Below are 19,884 nucleotides of genomic sequence, written 5' to 3' on the forward strand. Positions count from 1 at the left end.
TTTAATGCTCAGTGAAATACGTTTTCAAGAAGGGTAAAAATCTGAAAAAGTGCGATCTGGAATCAAAAACCAAATGATCCAAATTAAGATGTAACAGACACAAATTGAAGAAAAACCCTCATACAACCAACTGTTTGAATTAAATTTTACTTAAGTGCAGTTTATTGATTTGAGGAGTATTTTCAGACGAAGAGGCAGAACAGACATACATGATGAGACCCCCTGAGTCTGCGTCACATTTCTAAACCGTCAATGAGAGTCATTTGGTGGCACACTGCTGTCCATGTTTTTATTTCCAGACCTGGCTCAGTTTCCTTCAGGGAAGAAGTAAAATATTCCGAAATGCAGGAAATCTGCTCAAAAGCTTTGATGTTTGTGTGATTTAAGTTTGAACCAACTGCTGACAGAAAAAAAACAAACCAAAAAAAAAAAAACTTCACCCAACCACCAGGAGAGAGAAAGGACAGTGGTCATCCCATACGATGACGGGACGAGTGGAGTGTGTATGTGTGTGGCAGCACAGCTTGTAATTCTAGATCTAATGATTAAAAAATGTTCAGTTATCCTTATGAGAAAATGTTTGCTTCTTTTCTCCACACATCTTCAGAATGAAGGACACATTGCTCCATCCAGGTTCGTCCAGATACAGCAAGTGGGTTTGTTTTTATTTCTGTGAATTGGACCCGTACACTGTTTCAGAAGTCGGGATGTTTTTTTTTGGCCACAAAAAGCCAGACAGGCATTTTCATGCAGATTCACAGAGTTTTGTTTTATAAGATTTTGCTCTGCATATTGCTGATACACTGTTTGAGTGATTTATAACACAAATTTGGCATCAAATTTATGTTAGCCAACAACAGTACAAGGTCCCTGAATTGAAACACACTTACTGTGAAGCTCTGAAAGTGATTGTTTACTTCAGAAAACAACAGAGTGGCTGCAAGTTCCATCAACTTCCATTTAAGACTTCTTCTAATATTTTGAATGCGAATAACTAGAGAAAAAATACCAACTACTGAAATGTTGACATACCAGCAATCAGTTTGTATGGCTGGTGGACAGTTCACCATAATATGCTGAAGCATTTGAAATTCCCCTTACGGTTTATTTTACCACAAACTTCCACAGGAATTTGCAAATATAACTTAAAAAATGAATGATCACGCAGCTTTAAAATTTTCTTCTCTGCAATTACATTTGTAAGTTAATTTTTACAAATTCCTGTGGATAGTTTTAATCAATTAACCAGTAAATTGAAAAAAAAAGCTATTATTTAGCAGCATGGAGGACCACTTTTGAGACATTTTTCTATTTTTCAGGACTTACAGACACTTTGTACAGTAACAAGAAATGCCAGTGTTCACCACTGGTTAAATAATTTGAGCATCAGCAGAGGCAGAAATGGTCAGATTCCGGGTTCAGTCAGAACACGTGAGGAGGAAGCTGTGGGATACGAGACAGAGCATAGCAAAGCAGAGCCATCGTGGAGTTCTCTGTGAAGACGTGAACTCTTCAGAGAATAGAGCAGCTAACAGGACAATACACTGACTTCTTTGTTATTTGATTTAGCGACACCTTTTACACTCACGTGCCAGGTCGAGATACACTAACAGAATGTGTGTGAGTGTGTGTGTGTGTGTGTGTGTGTCTGTTCAGGGTCGGCAGCGCTGGATGAATCGTGGATACAGGCAGACGTCTCTAATGTGATGTCTGTTCAGCAGCCAGGTGAGGAAACGCTCTAGACCCAGACCATAACCACCGTGAGGACATGTGCCGTACTTCCTCTGAAACACACACAGATAAACACAGCAGCCTGTTAATACACTGCATTACTACAACAAACACTCTCAACACAGGAAGCGGGGATTAAAGCCTAAACAAACAAAAAAATCTTCTGACTGAAATTTTTTTCAGGCCAAGTCACATTCCTCAGCTATAATTTGTAAAAAAATAACAGAGGAGGCCCTCACATTAGGGTGTGTAGACACCGTTCAGCTTCCCTTTTTTTTTGTTTTTGCGAGTGTTGCGCCGCCTTTTTAGAGAGGCCTCAGTCACTTCCTATAGGCTTTCATGTAAAAAAAGACGGGGGCAGCAGACGGTGTATACACGCACTTAGCCTCGACGCCAGCTAGATTAGTAAAATTATGAGATTTCGGCACCACCCCCACATAACCAGCGCTGCTGTTTTCTAAAGCAGCCGATTTTTTGCCACCTGGTATTACGAATCCCGTAAAACCAGAGTCGGCCCTGACCTCCCTGGGGCCCTAAGCAAAATTTAGCTAATGGGCGCTCTCAAGAATCCAACTGACGGAAATCCATTGTAGTGAAGTGACTTCTTAACACATTTGGACAATCCACATGTCAGCAGCGTCTTGTGGATGCCCCAAATGTCATCGGCATGATTTGAAAACTCACTTTAGCGTATTTATTTCAACACACACCATAGACTTGATCCTGGTATCTAGAAAGGCTTCGCTGGAAGTCAAAATTATTAGACTAATTTCTATCACTTGACTAAATAACTAATTGGCCTATCATTTTGGAACTAATACAGCTGGACAAAATGGTCTTCCTCTTTGGGCCAAAGTTTTGCATTACCTGGTCAGTGTACCAGTAGTACGGGGTTGGGTCGATTCCCTCCCTCTTGTATCCGTCCAGCAGCTCCTCAGAGTCCCAGATACGCATCGAGCCTCCAACAATCTCACCAACATTTGGCATCAACACGTCGACCTACCAGACAAAACGGTCACTTGGTCAGTGGGACAGTCTGCTCCTCATTTATTGAGATAACAACTTCAGGGCATCAAGCACATTTAAGATCTGTCCTCCTAGACTATCACTTTAATAAACAATTAATAAACAACATCTTTACTTTATAACTGCCTAAAAATAGCTACAGACATGTATTAGTGCACATATTACAGAATACAGGCATTCATCTTACAGTCTTTCATGTACGGTAATCTGTGGTTTTTATCGCAAACAGGAGAATTTTGCTCCCTGACTTTAGTTTTCAGGGCAGCACCTGGTCACAGGCAACATAAGTGTGTCACGTTAGACAATGACATTATACTGCAGCACCATGGGACAGCGTGTTGATCAGCACTCGAGGAAGTGTTTAGATCTTGAAAAATTGCAGTGCTGCCATATACAGTTAGGTCCATAAGTATTTGGACAGTGACATAATTTAATTAGGAAAATTAACAACGGTTAATTTTTGTTAAACCCCTTGAACTAAAGTTGAAAGTCTACACTTCAATGACATCTTGATGGCTTCGTTTCAGATCCATTGTGGTGGTGTACAGAGGAAAAATTATGAAATTGATGTCACTGTCCAAATACATATGGACCTAACTCTAAAAATACTCCATTACAAGTAAAAGTTGTGCATTCAAAATGTTAGCACAACATACTCAAAGTATCCAAAGTAAAAGCAGAATACTCATAATTGAGAAAAGTGCCACCCCCCGTGACTGCTATACTTTTATATATTATTGAATTATTATTACTGATACATTAGTGTGTTTTACTGTTACAGTTGGTGGAATTGGAGCTAGTTTTAAGTATTTGAAACACTGCTGGGCAGTGTGATCTACAGCAGTGTATCATATTTCATCAGCTCATCATTTCTTTTGTATGTAAATTGTTGTCTGTGAGGAAGAAAATAGTAACTAAAGCAGTCAAATAAATATAAAAATAAAGTGGAGTAAAAAGTACAATGTTATATGTTATACTTTCAGTTGCATTAAAGGTGCAGGTGGCAGCATCAAACCTGACTAAAATTAGCCCGCTTGGATAGTCTCAGTCTCAGTTCTGAAAACTCTTCCTCTAATTGCTCAGCTATAGGCTACCGTTCAAGTAGACTGAAGTTTGACTGAGGTTCGTACCGACTCGGTGAGGCGCCTGTCCTCAGCGCAGCGCTGCATGTAGAAGGACTTGATCTCAGCTGGGAAACGACAGAGCAAGATGGTCTCGTTGATGCTGTCTGTCATCAACCTCTCTGGAGCCTCAGGGATGTCCTGACAGAGAGAGAGCCAGAGAGAAACTCAAGTTAGAACCGACTACACTTTGATTAACTATCAAACTGATAGCTCTCTACGCAAAAGGGGATTTTACAAACAAAAAGTAAAAAAAAGTTTATACGAGTAAGTTTGAGTAACAAATTCTTCAAACTTGTTATTACCAAAAACCCACAGCAAGTAAAAATATTTATTTACAATGCTGTCCAAAAATTAAGAAACAAATGTTAAAAAACTGATCACGTTCAATAAGGTATCACTGAATGAAGAACAACATAATGAATAAGGTGACACAAAAAGCCTGAGCAGTTGCAATAGCTGTAACGAGCAAAAACCACATTACCCAGTAGCTCTTTACGGCTACTGTAACTGCTGTTCGGAAAATTAAAAGAGAGGGCTAAGATATGACATTTATAAATTGACTTCACAACCACTACAACTAAAAGAAAAACTGTCACAAGGTGATTTCAATTCAGCTTCAGTCGTCAGTGGGTTTGGCATTTGCCCCCTTATTACTAATTAGGCTACTGTAACAAGCATTCCGTTTAACTACATAAGTAGCATAGGTCCATTTTAGCTAAATGTCTAAACCTTTGTCTCATGAATTATTCTCATGTTCCAGAACGAATCCAGAAGAAGATTGTTTAATTACATTGTGGTTATGACAGTATTAGCCTTGCTAATATCATTTTAGCATAAAGAATTTAGAACCGTCAGGGAATAACGTTAACGTTAATTTGGCACTTTGGCTGAGGAGCTCAATTTATGTTGTAATCATCATCGAAATTGTAACGTCAGTAACGTTATACAAGCGGATTTAGGAAAAACAAGCACACTAGCTCTACACCATGGAAATAATGTTAAAATCTAACGTTACATCCAAATTGTGATGGCTAGTTTTTGCGAAATGAAAACAACTCAACCTTTTCAGGATATGCTATGGAAGTGTAATACTAAAATCACTGAAGTACCCTTTAAAATCATTTCTAAAAACCAATTTTATATAAAAAAAGAAACCTCCATTATTGTTTAAGCTTTGTTTTCCTGCTTCTATCATTAGTTCATTTTATTAGTTCAAGTTTAAGATATTTCTTTCTACATTTTGGTTAACTTCTTTGACATTAAAGTAAATTCTTGGTCACTGGTAAAGTTATGAGTCAAGTTAAGACCTGAGCCAACGGCAGCTCAATGATGTGCGTGTGTTAGATATTCGGACTGGAGTATGCGTCGTGTTCAGTCATCACCTCTCCAAACTCGTAGTAGGACCCGTCGTCCTTCTTGACGTCATGCTCTCTGAGCCACTCGATGGCTTCAGTGTAGTTCATCCTCCGGAATGGCCTTTTAGGGGGTTTGAAGTTCTGGAAAAAAAGAGCATTAAAGAAAATATCAACATTACTATTAACTTACCATTACATATAACTCCATACAACTCCATCTGCTAGTGAAGATCATGTGATCAAAAGCTCCAGAACAGCTATAAATCTGACGGTGAGGTGAGTTAGTTTTGTCATCTGCTGTTTCCAAGGTCAAGAATGAACTCTGAAGCTCAACTTTACTACAACTGTTATTGTTAGTGTTTATCAATCGTCAAAATGTATAACTGATGAAGGTTCCATCATACATCAGTTTTTACAACACTAATTAACTACTACTAATGACGCAGACTGTGATACCGTGATACATCTTAACACTCCGTTTCAGCTTGAACATGCTACCACATATTCAAGAAACTGTCATTTACCGGGTTGATGTCGTACAGCAGCGGTGCGGCGGGGGATTTGAGCACTCGGTCCACCACGTCACACACCAGGTCCTCCAGTCTGTTCAGCAGATCCTCAAACGATATGAAGGGACACTCCGCCTCGATGTGAGTGTATCTGAAAACAGAAAATAAATAATTAATAGTACATAATTAAATAATCAGATGGTGGCTTACAACCTCAGATTCAGGAGAAGGAAAACTGTTTCATCAACATACAGGGATGAGACAAACTGACATCTACAAATTGAGGCTCTTGTGTAATATAATATAATATAATATAATATAATATAACATAATATAATACAATATAACACAATATAATGTAATATATAATAAATATAAATAATAAATAAATAATAAATATAATAAATACTTGATGTTAAGCTACAGTAGCAGCACTAATAAATATCCTACTTGTGCCACTACCTTTAATGTGTTATCAGATAAAAGAGCTATGGACAGGTAAACCCACTGCTACACTGTGGTTGAAGCCCAGAGGGCTAGGGAACTGAGTTCATGTCATGCTGCATTCAGGTTGCTCAGGGCTTCATAACTGATCAATTATAATAGCTTCTGTCACTACTGTGCATTTTTCTCCTTTAGCATTAAGCTATTTTCATTATGTTTTTAAATACCATCAAAATACAGTAATATGCATTTCCAACCTTTTCAGCTGCACTTTAGGCCCATCAAGTACTATAGCAAACTGGTAGAAAAGGAAGCTACTGTACACTCTGATCACATGTAACCTTTATTAATGCTGATTTTGTCGTACGACTTCATGAACATAAAAGAGAGATGCAATGGACTCTCAGTCTGCAGTGCAGGAATTACTGATGGCCTGGTAATCCAATTACTGGTTTATACTTGTTATACTTTAAACTACGGAAACAGAAAAATATTTGAATGAAAAACAACTGAACAGTGTTTTCACTGTATTTGTACATTCAAATACAATATAGTTGATCAAAGAGCATGAATCAGCAGAAGGACTCAACAGAGTCTAATAGGAGTTCCCAATACAGGCGTTTATTTCATTTTCATGGAGAACTTTTACTGTTTAATGGGTGTAGATTGCAGAGGGATATTTAAACAATACAGCATGAATTTCTCTTGGAAATCTATTTTACTTGGTTGTAAATAAAATACTGAAATGAGGTATGTGTGGTATGTGAGTAAAAAACCCGTCAGGTGCCTCTAAACAGGTTTACTGGCTGCAACAGATAACCAAACAAAGGTGATTTGATTAACAACTTATTTACGCTTCTCCTCTTTCTACTCTACAATCTTTGTAGTGATGTAAAAATTCATCATTGTTTTGTCTAAAACCAGGCGAGGGAAGGAATTATTACAGTCCTGCAAACTGTGCCTGGGTTTAGACACCTCTGTCCACATATTTAGCTATGTGGTGTACATTGTATAAATTAGTAGAAGTCATGGTGTTTGAATTACACCAAATCATTGTGTGTAGTTTTGTGTTAACTATAACCTAACACCTAATGTTCATTATAGCTTGTAGATTTCAGTCCCATGCCACAGTTATCAGAATGTGCTCTGACTAAAGGCCAAATGTGATGGTAAAGGCAAAAAAGGGAAGAGTTAATTTGCCGTATTTGTGTGGCCTCAGCGTAAATATTTGATCGGGACCAAATTCTGTGCAGAAGTCAGTGACTGAGATAGATGCTGTCATGAATGACACTGATGGAGGTTAGTGCGGAGCCCTCTTTTCAGGATCATAGAAATGTATCAGGAAATAACATGTCGGGAACGGGGTTGAAGAATGAGGGCATGTTGTGTGTTGTTGGGACATACAATATATTATATGTTGAGATATGGCTATGTGACGTCATCTTGCTGCACTTTCTTAGTGCTTATATTTAAAGGATGTAGTAAAATGAATACAAAATCCAGAAGGAAAAAGAAAAAAAAAAGACTTATAATTTTTAAGATAAAATTGTACAATTTGGCGAAGATAAACACGATGCAAACATCTATTATTCCCAAATGTTTGGTTTGTTATCTCTTTTACACCAGGGAGTTTTTTCCTTTAAACATTTTTTTCAGCGTCCACTGATGCCCAGACTGAGGTTTCCTTGTTCCTTCTGCAGCTGTTAAACCACACTGGTTCATAATTTATCAGTGTTTACTTTTTTGTTCACTTTTTTCCTCCTTGTGTTTCAGTTCCTACACAGAACTACTAGAGTGTACGTGAGCGTTATTTGTTAACGTGCTGAGCAGCATACTCACTCGGACAGGTGTCTTCGGGTGCGAGACTGCTCGGCCCGGTACGACTGGGCGATGCAGAAGGTGTCTCCCAGGGCAGGTATGCAGGTCTCCAGGTAGAGCTGGGAGGATTGTGTCAAGTACGCTTGCTCACCAAAGTAGTTGAGGTTAAACAGCGTGGAGCCGCCCTCCACCTGTGTCTGCACCAGGGTCGGAGGAGTGATCTATGCCCAGGAAAAAATAACAAACAGCAGTTAGAGAGCCTGTGATCCTGAGATGCAACTTTCTGATCTGCAACAGAACGACGTGTGTATCTGCTGTCAGACTCTCATCGAATCTTTTATGCCCTCCTCTTAATTTGTACAGACCAACACATGAAACGTTCAGCCAACAGGCCTCTCATTTTTAATTGGCTACCATAGCATTTGCTGAAAGAGGAACTTAGTCGGCGGACTTTATCAGTAGTAGATAATTACTGTTTTGTTTTATTTATGGCCGGATGAAAATTAACAAATTCTTGGCTGTTGTCTGGTACATATACAAATCAATTCTACTGACTCAGCCAACAAAATGTAATTTGAGATTTTATTTGAATTCATTTATTTTAGTCCTTGAATATTTAAATTATAATCCTCAGGGTGTTCATGAAATAAAACATTTGATATTATTCATGGTTTGCATTTTATATATTTTATTTCAGCAACAGCCGTTCACTGTGTTAACATTCTGTAATTAATAGTCTCATTCCCACACAAGGGATTCATAGGAAACCATGCATGCATCTGATCCAGAGTTACTGTTTGTAATCTTATCCCATTGGTATCAGCCATGCTGTTTACTGTTCACTCTCCGGGAGCTTTATCAGCGCTCCACACTTACTGTTATCACAATGACCATGGATTATCAACCAAGATTTAAATTTTACGGATTATAACTGTAAAACAACAACAAATTCAATAACAGATTTGATAAACAGATTTGGTACTGGACTCATATTTGACAGAATGCTACTGAAGGCAAACCTTACTGTTCACTCATTCAAAGAGTCTAGGTAAAACAAACAGCTAAAGACTACAAATGTGGGCTGTGCATGGACATTTGCAGATTGAATATGAACGAGAGAAAAATAAACCTTTGGCCTGCTGCCTCAAAGGGATCCTCTGGTATAACGGCACTGCTACAATAAGATCTTAGGCCAATTACAGAATTCAGTAATAGGCCAAATGACACAGAACTCAAAGCACATGGCTGAAGATAAAAGGAAAAGCAACACACTAAGAGTGCTGCTTGTTTATTTTAGTGAAGGTCAGCACTTGACTTCTGGCACCTTCTTTATTCCAATCCAAGCAAGAGCTACAGCAGAGATAATCTGCCGTCTGTGACGTTAGTCATGTCAACTGATGAAAGCGACAGTCTGAGCTGGCTACAAGTAAGAAGCCTACTAACCAAATGTCTCGTACATTGCTCTTTGCCCATAAAAACATGCAAAATATTAAAAATAACTTTGGAAATCACTTGACTGTAACGAGGAATGACTTGTCATTTCAGTTGCTGTGCTTCACCTCATAGTATCCACAGCTAAAGAAGTGGTCCCTGAAGCACTGCGTGACGGTGGATCGGACTCGGAGGATCTTGGAGACGTTCTCTCCTCTGATCAGCATGTGCCGGTTGTTCAGCTGGACGTCTACATCCGACTCTTCGTTCAGCAGGTTGTCAGCCCCACCAGCTGGAGCTAAGCCAATCAGCTCCCAGAAGTCACAGTGCATCTCGTGGCCTCCAGGCGCCTGGGAGAGGAAGACAAGAGCTAACTGATGATCTCCATCATGTTTTCCCTCCAGCAGTATTACTGAATGTCATGAATGTTGCATTATATTTTCACCATGTGACATTAGAAAAAGATGCTCAGTGGTTTCTTTTCCAAAACAAGCTGTTAGATCTCAGCAGAAACAAATCCAAGTCTGTCTTCTTCTTCAGATGTGATTCAATTTAGGGTTGCAACTGAAGATTACAGTGAAACAGGGAAAAAGCCCATCTTAAGTTCTCAGAGCCTAAAGTGATGTCTTTGAATGTCTTATGTCTGATAAATAACTCGAGCAATAATTCAGTTAGCAAATTTTTGTGGAATTAATTTTCTGATTGACAACAATCCAATTATTTGTTACAGTGCTAATTCAATTCCATCTATAGCGGTTTTTTATTGGTATTTTGTTTGTCATTATCCCTGTTCTCTTTCTTCATTATCTTGCTCTGTGGAAGCTGTTTTTCATACGGAAAAAGTTAAAAAAATGGAAGGAAATGCTTCGTCACTTGAAGAATAAAATGCCTCCAACTCTTCTATGTTTCCCCTCAGAGAGGGAAAACCAAACAATAGTAGCAGTCAAACTCCTTAAATGTCATGTAAAGGAAACCATTTTCCGTACTCGTTGTAGGGGATTAGACAAACCTCATTTCCCACCTAGACTTCTCCAGGAGAAAGCCAATTTCCTGGGCATGTACAGTATATGCCTGACTAGGTTTCTAATCGGCTTTTTTCTGCAAGCACGTGCAGCACAAAGACACACAGGGAAAGTATCTGTGTCAGCAGAGCGATGGAATGAAAAGAGAGATCATCACACATGTCGGTGTGCCTCAGTATTCAAGGTAATTAAATCAGATGTCCGACTACAACTGAATCTGACACTTTGCATGTACACGTACTGTAGGTTTTGACTGTTGCAGCAGGTGTGCTTACCTGTTTCCCCTCAGGAACGGGGGTGACAGTCCCGTACAGAGCCACAGTACTCTCTGTGGATAACACCAAGCCGTTGTAGCACTGGCACTGAAGACGAGAAGATAAATAAGCCAGTCATACTTATGATCAGCATTTTAGCTTGAAGAATTACACTGATAGATAACTTGTGTTTGAAATGCCTTATTTTGATTTACAGATTTGTACATTTAAAGCAGGTTTTGAAGCTTATAAAGATTAAACCACTAATACTGAATGGTAAACACAGCCTCCGTCAGAGACAAGTGTGGTTTTGACTTACTGAACCTTTGAAAGTGTGTGTAGTTTTGTGTTTGTACCAGTTTATCAGACAGGACACACTGGAGGAAACCGGTTCCATCTCTCAGTACAATGAACATCAGATTCTTCCCTGGGAGAGACAAAAATATACAGTAAACCAAAGTGTAAAGTAACAGACATTTATTATTCAAGTGTTGCATTTTCTGTTCTGAAACAGAGACAGAAACAAATCTAACACAAAAACCATCTTCACACTCAGCAGAGAGATTCATTTTAAAATTGGACAGATGGTTGTGAACAACAAAAATGAAAACCCATGGAACACATTATTTTTATTTTCATACGTTATGCGCCTCACCCTGTCTCCTGAGGCGATGAACCCATCCAAACACTTTGACTCTTTGACCTCTCTTTGGCTCCAGATGATTAATTTTAACCTGCAAAACATAGCCGGCCATCATCTTTAGGTCACTAATATTTAGGGGTGAGTACTGAACCTCAGTACTTTACTGGTACAGACAAAAACGAGTTTGTCGCACAGAGTACCAACAACTGTCAAGTACTGAAGGTTGGCATTGAATATTCGGTCAGATTTGTAATCATTTTTGCTAATTCTCTGCTCAGGCAATTTTAGACTTCTTGAGCTGCTTGCGTTTCAACAATATTTAAACATGCGCCAAACAACACCACCCTTTTTTTAAAGATTACCTACTTAGCTACTTATATGTAGTTTAAGACAACCCACTTTGAATGGTTTAGAAAAGACGTACTGTGTGAACAGTCTCCTATTCTATGCAAAACCCATACAAAGCTGGCTACATTACAAATGCGTCAAAGATACTATGGTTCAATCAATGTAGCGGAAAAAACTATTTTTTTAAGAAAAACATGTTTATATTTCTCTAAGTAAGGTATCAAAAAAATGTGTTGTTTTGTTTTTTCTAACGAAACTCCAGTAAAGGCTCTAATATAAAAAATATTCCCTGCTCTAATTGTACTCATGAAGATCTGATGTGCCCAGCACATGTTTTTGTCAACAACTTCAACTCCTCATCTGATGTATCCATAACAGTTGTATAAACAGTTAAATGATTGATAATATACTACTGTTGTAATCATGTACAATAATATCATCTTCATGAGTTCTGAATACATTTATAAACTATGTTTTGTATTACCAGGCATTCATTGTTTATACACCAATTACAAATGCTATATGCAGAGTTGTAATTAATGAGAAATATATTAAAACTTAAAACATCCTTAAATGTGCTTAAAACTATTTTATAAAGTGTTATAGTGTTATATAAACGATTTATTAAATGTTTGTATATTGGTTATAAATGCTAAATAATACGTTAAATGAAGGGTTATCACAAAAATCATTAAATTAAAAGTTTTCATTGCTATATTCACCAATATCCAATGAGTAAATTATGACTAATTTAATAGTAGAAACGGTGTGAATGTGAAAGACTGACTGTTTCAGGCTCAGGCAGGCTGGGGTCACTCTCGATGACGATCTTCTTGGCTTCTTCCAGGTTCTTCTCTCTCCTCTCATTGTCCTCTGCCTGCACATGAAACATGGAGCATACATTTAAAGACACTAGTGCTGTAAAAGAGTTTTTAATCACTCACTGAATGCAGGAAAAAAAACACGAAGTTGCCCATAAACTAAATCTTTTTTATGTAGAGGCTGGTTTGAAGCAAATAGAGGAACACACACCTCCTTCTTTTCTTTGGCATCACTCTTCATCTGCTCACGGTTAAAGGCCTTTTTTGCATTCTTCATCTGCGTCTTAGAGATCACCGCCCAGCGCTGAGGAACAGAAAGGGAGAGAAACATACACCAAGAGACTAAGAAAAATCCAGTCAATTCATAGAAACAACATTTAAAGTGGGTCTTAGCTTCTTCTTGGGCATACAGAGATAGTGGATTTTTACATGTTGATGTTTTCTTCTTTTTTTTCTAAATCTTGAAGTCTAGTCTATGTGAGCTACTGTCTACGGTATCGAGAATATCAAGCAGTATCATGACCTGGTTCTACAGGTTTTACAGCAGCCTAACAATGCAGCAAATGACCACAGTGACAGTGACAACTCTTCGAGTGACAGGAGAAACTAGTGAGTGAAAACAAGCCACAGCTTTGGCTGGAATAAAACCTGCTAACTTGTGCCGTAAACAGTAGAGAGTTTTTTTCCATGCAAAGCATGACAGAAAAATATCCAGTGCTTGTAGTGGGAAGATGTGATGAAGGTTGAAGTGCAAAAAAAGAAATAAAATAATAAGAAGATACTTTTAACTAACCTCTTCTTCCTTCTGAGAGTCTACATAGATGGTCGGGAAGGGCTCCTTCCCAGCAAACATCAGAGCCTGAGGGGGTTTCATGATAAACACAGTGAGGCGCTGACAGACATGATATCAATAATATCTCTGCTACTATTTTTTTTTTTTACTAACAATAAATCCTGTAGCAAGTAGCATTTTAAACGACACATGCTTGAATACATAAATTAAACAACTGCAGTACATTATGCTACATGACCGCTTGCCTTGAGAGGAGTTTTGAAGGGTTTCTGCTCCGTGCCGTCTCCATCCTGGTCACTGCCGCATTTGTCTGACACATACAGCTCACCTGAGAAACAGAGGCAGAGTGAGATGCAGGCCTCCCCCCTAGTCCATACAAAATACCTATGGGTACCATGGATATTTATTAATTACTCCATTTTGAGTAGGGTTGAGTAGAGTTATTTGCTAGAAACTAAATTTTTCATACAAAATGAAAGTCATGGGTGATTTGGGTTCCTGATGGCCAAAGTGGCAAAATGAGCCAAACCTACAAGAGCCTTATTGAACTTTTGCCTGATGAAGCAATATTGAAACTGGACAAACATTTTAAAGAGCTTAGTCATCTGAGGCTTTACCAGACTGGACAGAGACAGACAACATGGATGTCGTGCTGGTGATGTTACCGAAAGGATTCTGCAGGGAGGTTTGAAGCAAACACTTTGAGTTTATTACTCACCACAATTTTGATCAACGCCTGCAGCTAAAAGTTCCACATTTTGTCAAAGTAAGAGAGCACTAACAGTAACACCTATCAAACAAGGCAAACACACGCAGAAACATACACGAAATGGGCAAAAATATCTAGGCACCTGAACATTTTAGGCATATGTGATAGTTAAGCATTGGCATTAATCTGATGCTGTAACAGCCTCCACTCTTCTAGTTAATGGCATTCTACAATACTTTGGCAGGGATTTTCTCCCATTCAGCCCAAACAGCATTAGTGAGGTCCAGCACTGATGTTGCATGATAATATCTGGCACGCAGTATTCCGGTTGATCTCACAGGTGTTGGATGGGGTTGAGGTCACGGCTCTGTGCAGGCCAGTGAAGTTCCACACCAAACTGGGAAAACCAATTCTTTATAAATCACGGAATTATCATTCTGAAATAGCAAATGGTCTTCCCCAAACTGTTGACACAAAATTGGGAGCACACCTGGGACCTCTTAAGTCACTGTGACTCAGTCACTTTCAGTTGCAAACCTTGGAGGGAAATCCTAACATTGTTTTTTAACCTGTTCTCCAGGAGTGGGTTTTATCTTCAAAAGCATTCTTGTGATTCAACACGTCCACTCTCAGAATTCGGAATGACTAATTATTTGCTCTGGGTGTAACCAAGATTTAAATCCAATATTTCCACACACTGTCCTGGTCCACTCTACTCCTCATCTCCACTGTGCTAGCTTTGGTGGGCCGGGGCTATGGTTAACGCAGTTTCAGGAATGAATGTAAACACTGCATTCTCTTTGGGCAAAAACATTTTTTCATTGCAGCAAGGCTGTAGATATCTGCGCAATTATAAATATACATTTGAAGATACAACCTGCTGTTGGATAATGGGTACCAAATAAGCTTTGCACAGGGGACACGATGTAACCAAATCACGGAGCAACAGAGAGAGTCACCCTAACATCTCTTCCTAACATATAGTGAGCGAGCGAATGGAGCACGAAAAATTGTCCAGATATACTACGATCAATGTAGCATGATAAGGGGATGCAAGAGGAGGGGATGAGATGTTTTTTGTGTAAGTTATAATCATTTCCTCAGCTAGAATGATTTTTTTGTGTGATTTGTACACGATTATATTTTATATAGGCTCATCATATTGGCTGTAATAAAGGGTGATACTGATTAACTGTCAGCGTTTATGCGGCACTAGAACTGGTCTCAAGAGACCATGGATCACAGCCACAACACTGTGTCCAGCATCATTCACCCTGGGTAAGAACAGCTGCACTGTCTCATCCGATCTGTCAAGAGATGTTGCAAGACAAGTGATGAGTCATCTTGGGCTTCTTGGATTTTTTCCTACAGGTTTTCTGATGGTTGTGGAGATTATTGAGAGTGAACACAGCATTAACCTTTTCAGCAATACACATACAGTATAGCAAAGCTATCACCATTACAAACACTCTGCTCACCGCAATCACTACTCTGTATCACAGAACTTACTTGGATGAACCTTCGGTTCTGTAAGTACATGAGTAGGCCACCATTGCTCAATATCACAAAGCGAATGAAAGAATATGATCATATTCCCAGTTACTGTGGGGAACGTTATTAAAAGTACAATATGGTCTGATCACATTAAATGGAACCATCTAGCGGTGAGGTGGTTGTCTCAACTTATGAAGCCAAGTGCTGCAATAGAAATCAAAATCTACACTGCCATCGATGTCTATGGTAGAAATGGCGTCAACCCTTTACATGAAGACTATGAAAGGCATCCCCAGACCAAAAGTACACCAAAGTATATGGCCAGAGGTTAACATATGCTTTTGACCATAAAGTGTGTGCCTCTTTAACCATAACACTCTCTCAATGAAACCATTTTCAAAATTAACCCCAATATTTTCTGTAAAATTAGTAAAACCGATTTAAATTGTTCATTATTTGCCTCATTACAGTCAAGTCTTTAAAGAGGAAGCACCCAACAGCCACCAGCGGAACTCGATTGTGTCTGGGTGGATCCAGACCATATTGACTCTGTATATGGTGACATGTAGAGGGAACGAAGCGAAACTGAAAGCACATCAAATCTTTCTAAGAAATCAGAAGATTGAAAAATATGTCATGAGGCGACTAAAAGACGGTATAATTGAAAAGCTTGGTCGGGCTCATGTCAGGTTATCTGACTGACGCAGAGCCTTAGCTGCTGCATTGCAAACTGACGGCTGACATGGCTGGATATCTGCCTCTCTCTGGCTCACAGTTTTTAATTTGTGGCTTTCAGTCGTGTGGTAGCCGTGCGTATGTGACAGTGTAACACTGTTCTTCATGAATGTATATCGAAACAGACCAGAAGATTCAGAGATCCGCGTTAGCTACTTGCCAACTGCTAACATCACTGAAACTGATGCAATACGCAAAACACACATGTCTCTGGGAGCTACCTAACTAGCTAGGTAGCTTTGGCTAAGGCACTTTCTTCCTTACCCACTGATACTTGCTCCACACCTGTCGTTATCTCCGTCGCCATGTCAGCCCGGTTGCCACGAAGGTCCGCTGAGGAGGGGAAACTAAATACTTTTTATTCAAAAAAAACAAACAAGGAATTGACCCTCCAGAAGCGACTGCCGATGGTGACTATTCAGCTACAGACATGCAAGTGTACGTCAGCCAAGCCGCAGCTCGCTGTAGTCGGAGGGGGGCGCTGATTGGTCGGCATGGGAACGTCACTTCCATAGCAGCAAATCCGATTGGTGGTGTTTCTTGTCACTTAACTCGTGCTGTACAGCCATAGACTGCGTGTAAAATTGGACGTAGACTCCGCGTGTAAAGCTGAAGCCAATGCGTAAGTGCTCTAAATGCAATACCACTGATGGCCGCTAGGGTCTGGCTCCAAAAAATCCCTGGCTCCGATAGAGTCCCATTCAATAAGCGTCGACTTCTCCCGTGAAATACCAATTCAGTCATTTGCCCCCACAAGTTATTATGGGGTTCATACGTTCACTCCTTCTGACCGGTGTTCTGTCGGCGCTTCTGAAAATAATTCCTGAATGAATCGGATATTAGGCCTTAAAGACAGGTATGTTTGGGGGCGTGCCTGGTTTGATCATTATTATATTACACAATACTATATATATATATGTAATGAACATGTAATGAGTGATACAGTAATAAGTTTTTGGTTCAGTGATGTCTTAAGAAATCTGGGAAGGGGTCGGCTTGAGTGGGTGAGGGTGTCAGTGTCAAAAGTACAAAAATATACTGATTCAGAAAAGATTTTGATATTTATTTAACTGTTTGATTCGTTGAAATGCAATATCCACAGTGATAGAGAGAAGACAGGTCGTGCTACTCCATTAAGGCCCACGCAACAGAACAGAAAGAGCTGAGACTATTACAGCAACAATACAAACATACGTCAAACAGAAGAACTGTACAGACCTCACCGTCCGACATCAAAACAAAATTGTTACAGCAAGTGGGTTTTTTTTCCAGAGAAGTTTATATGATGCTCTCAATTTTTCCAAATACCAAATAACCTGAAAGTCAAAGAAAGTCAAAGAAGTCCATTTTAACATGTTCAACTGTATTCATTCTTTTCTGTCCTTTATTGACAAAGATATTCATTTAAATCCAGTATTGCTGCTCTTTCCTTCAAATGTCAGAGGTCTCTCACAATCTTTAATCAATTTACAGAGAAAAACACAAGTTATTAATTATAATCTCCCCTTGCAGTTTTAAAACAAGAAATATCCTAAAATAATCGATTTTGACAGTCAGTCCTTTTATCATTATCCCTCTCACATTTTTCAGATTATGTATTTGTTGTGTTATTATTGTTATTATTTCACTTTTTTAAAGTTTTTTCACATTGAAGTTTTCTTTTTTTGATTTTATAGTTCACTTTGCGCTGTTTAGTTTTTTTTTTTTGTCTTTGCTAACACAGACAAAAAAAATAAGTTGTTGTGTGTAGATTCTTGTCTCTGTAGGTTTCAATCATCAATGTCTAAAGCAGTACAGATTTCAGCCGAGGTTCCACTGAAATACATACCAAGTCCAGGACAGAGCGGCTGAGTGAATGTGGTCTGGACTCTGTGGAGGAGAGTCATGGTTTCAGAGACGCTGTAGAAGGACAGAGTACCTGCCCCGTGATCCAGGTACACTCCTACTCTGGAGGAGTGAGGAGCTGAGATGGAAGTTCTGATGTTGTTATGTCTGAATTCATAACCATCACATAAACATTGTAATACCCAAGACTTGTCATTGTATCCAAATGCACTCTCTCTTCCTTCTCTGCTAATATTCTTGTATGCGACTGCTACGAAAACTTCAGGTACCTCCCACTTCACCTCCCAGTAACAACGTCCAGTCAGACTTTCTCTACACAAAACCTGAGACCAGGTAGTGAATCTGTCTGGGTGTGCAGAATCCACATATTCAAACAGCGCAAATTTTGCCTTTCTTTCCAGCTCAATGAATATACAGTCATGTGCAGTGTGTGGATCCAGCTGGATTTGACATGAATACTTGAGGAATTCCACTCTGGTCTTGGGCTCAGCTGATGGCGGAGAAACGTCTGCTTCAGTCACTGTCAGTGGGATCTTGGCCCACTTCTCACTAAGAATGTCCTGTAGTTTATCTCTGGCCTCTGACACAGCCACTGTCACATCCTCAGTGTATCTCGGGGAACAAATATTGATTCTGGGGGAGTCTGCGGCTTCACTGACACGTGACAGCAAGGTGTAATTGTGCAGAAACTGGGTGTGGTCCTCTGTGTGTGAGAGTAGCTCCAGCTCAGCGTCTTTCCTCCTCAGCTCAGCGATCTGCTGCTGCAGCTTCTCCTGAAGCTTTTTGGCCTGACTGACTTCGGTTTTCTGACGAGATCTGATCTGCTGCTTCACAGCAGTGAAGATTTTCTGACTGTCCCTCACAGCTTTATCAGCAGAGCTATTGATAGTCTCAACCTCCTGCTGAAGCACCAACACATCTTTCTCTCTCTGCTGGATTCTCAGCTGAACCTTTTGCCGAGTCACCCCAAGCTCCTTCTGCTTCTCAGTCATTTCCGCTGCAGCAGAGATTGTGTCGTGGCCTTTATGTTCATCCACGGAGCAGAGATAGCAGATACACTGTTGATCAGTGCGGCAGAAAATCTTCATGACCTCATTGTGACGGGTACAGATGTTCTCCCAAAGTTTCTTGGAGGTGTCGACCAGCTTGTGTTTTGCAAAGGCTGGAGATTCAAAGTGAGGCTGGAGGTGCTGCTCACAGTAAGAGACCAGACACTGCAGACAGGACCTGACAGCTTTCAGTTTTCTCCCGGTGCAGAAATCACAGGACACATCTTCGGGTCCAGCAAAGCAGTGATCAGCTGGAGCAGCCTGGAGTCCTGTCTTCTTCAGTTCCTCCACCAAATCCGCCAACATGGTGTTTTTTACCAGGACAGGCCTCGGTCTGAAGGTCTGTCTGCACTGAGGACAGCTGTGGATTTCTTTCCGAACTTCCTCATCCCAGTAGCTTTTAATACATTTAATACAGTAGCTGTGTCCACAGGGAATAGTCACTGGATCTTTGAGCAGATCCAGACAAATTGAACAGCAAAGTTTTTCCTTGTCCAGCTGAATAGCTTGCTGCGCCATTTTCCCTCCGAGCGATGGTAAAAGTCCTACCACTACCCTCCAAACCATTACCTTCATATACAGTACACTTGCGAGCTGCAGTGAATAGGGCTTGGCGGCTGTTGCACATCACAGCATGTTGGTTACACCTATCTGTACACTGGCAGATCTGTGGAGTGTACAGGGAGCAAGAAACACGTGGCCCTGAGGGGACGGGCTCTGTTTGAGAACAGGA

The 19,884-nt window shown here is 39.8% G+C and overlaps 2 protein-coding genes across 2 annotated transcripts; both read right to left on the reverse strand.

Annotated features, from left to right (window-relative positions):
- Positions 1-797: 797 nt before the first annotated feature.
- nars1 (asparaginyl-tRNA synthetase 1) lies at positions 798-16,701 on the reverse strand. Its single transcript, XM_040156553.1, has 15 exons — positions 16,522-16,701; positions 13,565-13,647; positions 13,320-13,385; positions 12,738-12,830; positions 12,493-12,582; positions 11,370-11,448; positions 11,071-11,141; positions 10,736-10,822; positions 9,567-9,788; positions 8,029-8,228; positions 5,761-5,896; positions 5,264-5,377; positions 3,888-4,019; positions 2,599-2,730; positions 798-1,784 (listed from the first exon to the last, which is right to left on the reverse strand). The coding sequence occupies exons 1-15, from the start codon at positions 16,562-16,564 to the stop codon at positions 1,653-1,655; spliced, it is 1,680 nt and encodes a 559-aa protein (XP_040012487.1). The 5' UTR covers positions 16,565-16,701; the 3' UTR covers positions 798-1,652.
- Positions 16,702-17,816: 1,115 nt separating this feature from the next.
- On the reverse strand, positions 17,817-19,725 carry LOC120805964 (tripartite motif-containing protein 16-like). The gene has a single exon (XM_040156552.1). It carries the CDS (start codon positions 19,716-19,718, stop codon positions 18,027-18,029), a length of 1,692 nt encoding a protein of 563 aa, XP_040012486.1. The 5' UTR covers positions 19,719-19,725; the 3' UTR covers positions 17,817-18,026.
- Between the last annotated feature and the right edge of the window lie 159 nt (positions 19,726-19,884).

The sequence above is a fragment of the Xiphias gladius genome, chromosome 20 (assembly GCF_016859285.1).
Source record: "Xiphias gladius isolate SHS-SW01 ecotype Sanya breed wild chromosome 20, ASM1685928v1, whole genome shotgun sequence".
Lineage (NCBI taxonomy): Eukaryota > Metazoa > Chordata > Actinopteri > Istiophoriformes > Xiphiidae > Xiphias > Xiphias gladius.